This window comes from Dioscorea cayenensis, unplaced genomic scaffold (genome assembly GCF_009730915.1).
Source record: "Dioscorea cayenensis subsp. rotundata cultivar TDr96_F1 unplaced genomic scaffold, TDr96_F1_v2_PseudoChromosome.rev07_lg8_w22 25.fasta BLBR01000380.1, whole genome shotgun sequence".
Taxonomy (NCBI): domain Eukaryota; kingdom Viridiplantae; phylum Streptophyta; class Magnoliopsida; order Dioscoreales; family Dioscoreaceae; genus Dioscorea; species Dioscorea cayenensis.
The window spans coordinates 696-6,949 of record NW_024086771.1 but is presented as its reverse complement, the minus strand read 5'-3'; the positions used below and the strand labels follow the sequence as shown (position 1 = coordinate 6,949).

At 33.1% G+C, this 6,254-nt stretch overlaps 1 protein-coding gene across 1 annotated transcript; it reads left to right on the top strand.

The window, feature by feature from the left end:
- The first annotated feature begins 262 nt into the window (after positions 1-262).
- LOC120254206 (CBS domain-containing protein CBSX2, chloroplastic-like) lies at positions 263-5,925 on the top strand. Its single transcript, XM_039262349.1, has 9 exons — positions 263-562; positions 649-739; positions 814-878; positions 3,456-3,504; positions 4,285-4,337; positions 5,068-5,181; positions 5,277-5,336; positions 5,408-5,524; positions 5,616-5,925. The coding sequence occupies exons 1-8, from the start codon at positions 359-361 to the stop codon at positions 5,483-5,485; spliced, it is 714 nt and encodes a 237-aa protein (XP_039118283.1). The 5' UTR covers positions 263-358; the 3' UTR covers positions 5,486-5,524; positions 5,616-5,925.
- Positions 5,926-6,254: the final 329 nt, after the last annotated feature.

Genomic DNA, 6,254 nt, shown 5'->3' with positions numbered 1-6,254 from the left:
TATCCTGGAACCGGTTCTGTGGGATCATTATCTCACTAGGAATGGAGCACAACTACCTCAAAAATGCACTTAAACCTATAATAATAATAATAATAATAATAATAATAATAATAATATTCATAAATGTTATTAATTCTATTTATTTATTTTTCTAAGGAAGTAGTAGTACTAATGTAAAATCCAAGAAATTTTCATAATTACTTTTTAATCTCAGTAATTTTCCAATATAAGACAAAATTTCCATTACATCACTACCAAGGTTTCCAAAAAACCAAGTAACCAACTCCTCCTTCCTCTCTTCTTCTCACACTCCACCACTAATCCTCATCGATTTCGTTCCAGAGACCTCCCCTTCTCCATGGATTCCCTCTTCCTCTCCCACCCAATCTCCTCCTCTTCCTACACCACCAAGCTCCTCATCGCTTCCCCATGCCGGAGACATTTGCCTCTCTCTTGCCCTATCCTCACTCCGTTCTTCTCCAGATTGACCTTTGTCGCATCTTGCCGCCCTTTCGCTGCTGCCCGTCCCGAGGACTTGATGACCAGCACCAATTCCATCTCGGTATGTGCGGTTTTCTTCAACTCTGCCTGATTTTTCTTATGAGACCTAGTGATCGTGAAGTGGTAAAAGAGCTTTTTTTTTGGCAGGCAAATAGTAATGATTTTTATACAGTAGGTGATTTTATGACTAGAAAGGAAGAGTTGCATGCTGTCAAGCCTACAACATCAATTGATGAAGGTAAAAGGTGTGGTTTTTGGCGGTTTTGTATGTATTTGCTAAATGTTCTTATCTTGTGTTGCTCTTGTCAACAGCAATTCGGACTTTGGTGGAGAAAAGGATCACTGGTTTTCCTGTGATTGATGACGACTGGACTTTGGTGTGTATTCCATCTTTGGTTGCATGTTTCTTTTTTTCCCCTGATGTTATGTAGCAGCTTAATTGATTGAAAATCAAATTCATGATTTGGTGGGTGATTTTGTTATTCTCATCCTGAATTGTATCTGTTGATAGCCTCAAATTATGAATGCTTCCTTGGTAGTATTTATATTAGTAATTACAAGTATCTATAATATTTAACTTAGCATACAGTGATGTTTCTTTCAATTTCTGTTAGGCTGTTAGAGTCATTGGTAAACTATTGAGAAGGGAGGAACTTGTGGCATCAGTGGCAGTGGGTATTAGGGGCATGATCAATGTTATGATAGTTCTTTTGTGTGGTCAAGTCATTGGATGGATTACAAATGCCATCCTTTTTATCTATTTGTTGTTCTTGACTTCATCTTTGGTTGGTGGTGATTTGTGATGATTTGCTTCTGTTTTGATGGTTTGCATAAAACGATTAAGAGAATGACATTTCTTATTTGATTTCTTTGAACAAGCGTCCACAATGATGTGTTACATTTAGTCATGAGAGTCACAAAAATGACAAGGGAAAGTATTTATTTCTTAGTTTATTACAGTTGCATTGAGATATTCCATAACAATGTTACTTGGTTGTGGTTCAATGATGTTTTTTCCAAGATTAGCTTTTGATATGGTAGAAAGTCATGGATGATAGGTCAATTGTTTGAACTTCAAGAGGTGCGCAGTCACAATCTTTCAAGTGTCCACCCTCTTTCTATATATTCAATTTAACTTTTTTTTAAAATCTCAGTCCTGTTCATCAACAATTAGTCTACAATATTTATTTAAAGAAACAAACTGCAAAGTTAAAATGTGAAATGGTTATGCTATTTTGAGAAGACATTTCTGTCAGTATTTGGTGACTATATTATATGATGGCCAATTATTGAAGTATATTCTCATATTTCAAGTTATTATGAGGACTACATTCAAATATTGGTCATACTTTACATCGTCATATTTTTTTGCACATTTTGCAAATATTTTTTGCAATTATAAAACAATGAGTAAAGGACCAAAATGTTAAATAATAATAAAATTAATAATTAAAAATTTTGCTTTGCTGCGGTTGGTTTTAGTTTTATGTGCTCAAATTACATGAGAAATGTATATGTTAGGATTTGCCTAGATTTCGGTACGCTTTCATCTAATTCTCCTTCCTCATGTCTTTGCCTTATAACATTAATGGTTAAGATGGTTTGATCTTTGGATTTGATCTTTGTGCTGAAATTTATAATCTATATTTCCATCTAACTGATCTTACATAGGCTTGTCGTATTAGATCTAATTTTTTGTGTTGAGATATTATTATTATTATCTTCTATACCTATATTATGTCAGGCTGGCTCCCCTATAAAAGATTATTACTTTATATGGTTTTCCTAACATATATGAGGCCCTTCTTATAACGTCTATATAATGTCACCTTTCCCTCTTGTACCATTATTCTAGTTCATTCTTTCTGTTCTTAATTTTGAGTGGTGTTTATAAATATATATATATATATATGGTTAAATTTTGTGATAATCTTAACATTTTTAAAGCCTTTGGTAAAAATAATTCATGTACATATGCTCATTAGACCCTATGGCTTTTTTAAATGCCCATTGTTGTTGACCACACTTGCAAATACTCTATGACCTTACTCTAGTTCTTTTTTAAAAGCCAATCATTGTTGATATCACTTGCAAATGATCTAGGACCATACTTTAGTTCATACTTCTCTACTATGGTATTTGTCCTGACTCTTTTGTTTTGGATCTGTTCCAGTGCCTTTATTGAAATTCAGTATGACTAACAATTTTCTTTATTTTTCCTTTTGGCTTCTCTCTTTGTGGACTCTTGGTTTTCTTCTATCCACATGAATTAGCCAGAGACATCTGACAAAAATTAACAATAAAATCTATGTTTTTGTAATTATAACAGCATGGGTGATATTTTGTATTTCATTAACCTAATTGTTGGAATTCCATATTCTTATACACTTTTTCTGTCCCTCCTTTTCTCCACCTACATCACTTCCCTGGCAAATTTGTAACTTTCTTGCATCCACATGAACTGTACAAGAGACACTGGAGGCTCATAAGTCCATGCATATGTTTTTTGTTGTTCAGGATTTGAAAGGACTCATATATACTATTATTGCAGCAAGAGAAAGATATGAGCTGGTATAAATACAAAGCTTGATTATGTATTGGCGGTAAATCAACTATTAAATTGTCTATCATAGCAATCTTATGAATAAAAATAAAGAGAACTCTTCAGCTTCTGTGTAAGTTTATCAAATTGAACCTTAGAATAACTGAAAATATATGTATAGCTGCTTTCCGATGTAGGACTTTTCCTTTTTGTGATTAAAAAAAGTCTTTTTTGGTCTGATAATCAAGTAATGTGATAGCATGAGCATCTGTAGCTTAATCTTGCTTTTTGGAAATGAGAGTTGCTTTTGTCCTTTTGATTATTTAAATTCATTTGTTCCTTCTCTAACATGCGAGATGACACTTTTGCATTGTTCAAACTGTAAGTGGTGATTGGTTCTTATTCACTGCAGGTTGGCGTTGTTTCAGATTATGATTTGTTGGCATTGGACTCCATCTCAGGTTTTTTTTTTTTTTGCTGTTTTGATTTACCATGTAATCTTGTTAACACTGATCATATTTTAGGCATTCACATGCATATTTCCTCTTTCCATTTGACCGTTAAGGTAATAAACTAGCCTATCAAGTAGACTTTATTATTGATATGATGGCAATATGTATTTTGTTTTCTTCACTGATTTTTAAAATTGGCATGCTCTAACCCATCCACAAGGCAGCCTTTCGGAGACTATTTGTAATTCTTGTAACTTCTCTTGTTTAATGCACCTATTACTGATACATGTTAAATGATTCTAGAACATTGTTATGATTCTTTCTTTATGATATTATCTCCAGCCATATTATTTGTCCAAATGCTAATGGTTTGTATGCTTATGTAATTATCTCGGTACAGTGGTACACACTGCTTACAATTAAAAATACCCTTGTGCAGCAGCTTCCTCTGATTTTTTGATAGTATCATGATCCTCATAGGCAAGCCAATGTTTAGATGCAAACTTTTTAATTAGATATAATCATTTAAATTATTGAAAAAAATTTTGATCTAACATTTTACTGACATTCAACAAATTTGAGCATCTGCCACTTATTAGAAAATTTGAATTATAACTATAAATTGTAGAAAGTTTTATGATAAAATTGAGTGGCTGTTTTCTGATATGTGCATATTGGATCATGTGCACTTTCTGACTGGATCGAAACCGTTATAAAGTAATTACACATACATCAATTCTAACCGAAAATTATAAAGTTATAAACTAATATCTTTTTTTCTGTGATTAGGTAGTGGGCAAATTGATACAAGCTTGTTTCCAGAGGTTGATAGCTCATGGAAAGTATGTAAAGTCTACACTCTTCTTTCTTTTGAAGAAAAACTATCCTGTCACTGTTTAAATTAAATAATGGTTCAATCCTTTTTCTTTATAGTATGCCATTTCTTGTTCTTCATCTTTATATCTCACTTTTATCTAGAACAGTGCAATCATTCTCTCTTTGAACTATCAGTCAAATAACATTGAAGTAGTATGGGAATCAATGGATATAATGACAACCCATGCTCTCCTGTTGTGGGTTCTTGCAGTGAGTCCTCTTGTAGACCTGTAAACCATGTTCAACAAGTAGGAAGAGAAAGCAGGCTCTTTTCAACAAAAGGGCACATGAAACCAGGCAAAAGATGCATATTCCTTCTTGATTTGTTCTAGGCTTCGTCTTTTTTCTTGTTCATGTTAATAAAAGGAGCTTAGGAATGCTGACATGTTTATCTTTAGTTTATCCAGTTAATATTTTCTAAATTCCAAATGCTCCAATTTAAGTTTGAATTTGACTGTTCCATGTTTATCCAATCAACAGAAAACACAGCCATTTATTCCATAAAGGATTTAGTACTAAATGGTGCTGAAATAGCTTCTTTTCTTTGTTTTTTGGTTGATTGCCCCTGCCCTTTGAGCTTTGCTATATTAGATTCCCATCGTAGGCTTTCCATTAGCTTGATTAGAACGAATACCACTATATACTCCAATACTTATGTGGTGCTTGTTCTCACTATGTTCAATCCTCATGCTGCAGACATTCAATGAGATCCAGAAGCTTCTAAGCAAAACCTATGGTAAAGTTATCGGTGATGTAATGACAACTAACCCTCTTGTTGTCCGTGAAACAACTAATCTCGAAGATGCAGCAAAGGTTCATTGCGAATCTAATTAATTTTGATAAATTATAATCATCTGAATGAGTTTCTCAAAGAAACTGTTGAAATGAGCTCTTCTTAATCTTGTAGATTATTACTCAAGACAAAATATCGAAGACTACCCGTGGTTGATAGTGAAGGCAAATTGGTAAGACTGTCACTCTCCCAGCATTTCAATTTTCTATTCAAATCAACAATATCTTCTCTTCTACTTTCAAGGTTGGGATTATTACCAGAGGAAATGTTGTTAGAGCAGCACTGCAGATAAACCGTACAAGTGAAATTTCTGAGAGCTAGTATGCAAAAAAAGGGGCTTCAAACCTCATCGATGAAAAGGTAATGTTACAAGTTACTTCTTCCCGTATTCGATACGATCAGTTGCGCCCATCTGATACCAGTGAATCATATAATTATGTAAAAATATCAGGTGGTGTAGGTTCACATGTGATTTACAAAAGCCAAATTATGCTTGAATAGATCGAACCAGAAGTACGAGCATTGTTCTTCGGTGATTTGAATATTCTTTTACAAGTTCTTGTTGTACATGTTTAGAAAGCTTTATGGTCATCTAAACAGCCAATTATGGTTAAGGTTTAGGAATTTCGGCCACAAAAGGTTTCTGAACAAAGCCGAAATTACTACATTTTCTGCTTTGTATTGCAGATATGATGTCTGAATTGAAATTGAACTGCCATTATTGTTTCAAACAGCTGATAATTACTCTGGTTTCTGTTTTACTTTTATTTGCCTGGTTTTGATTTTCCCATCTCTAGGTTTTTCTTTTTCCTCTTATTTTATTTATTGAAATAAACCTTTTTCGTCATTCTTTGTAAAGTATGATTTATTTTACTGGATGATAAGTATGAAACAGAAACAGAAATCAGAAAAATTGAGAAGAGGTTTTATAGGAAATGCACTCTTTAATTATGTTATATGAAAATATTATATTTGACACAGTATGTATGTGAATATACATGTACTTCGTATGCTTAAAAACACATTATTGATTAATAGGTGTTGAACCATATGTATTTATATGTCTACACAAGTTGAAATTGATTTTCTT

What these genes read in the sequence shown, in the direction of transcription:
- LOC120254206 (XM_039262349.1), top strand. Translation starts at nt 359, where the DNA reads ATGGATTCCCTCTTCCTCTCCCACCCAATCTCCTCCTCTTCCTACACC. An exon ending in TACAACATCAATTGATGAAG is followed by an intron (nt 740 to 813) that starts GTAAAAGGTGTG and finishes TCTTGTCAACAG; the next exon opens with CAATTCGGACTTTGGTGGAG. An exon ending in GGCATTGGACTCCATCTCAG is followed by an intron (nt 3,505 to 4,284) that starts GTTTTTTTTTTT and finishes TTCTGTGATTAG; the next exon opens with GTAGTGGGCAAATTGATACA.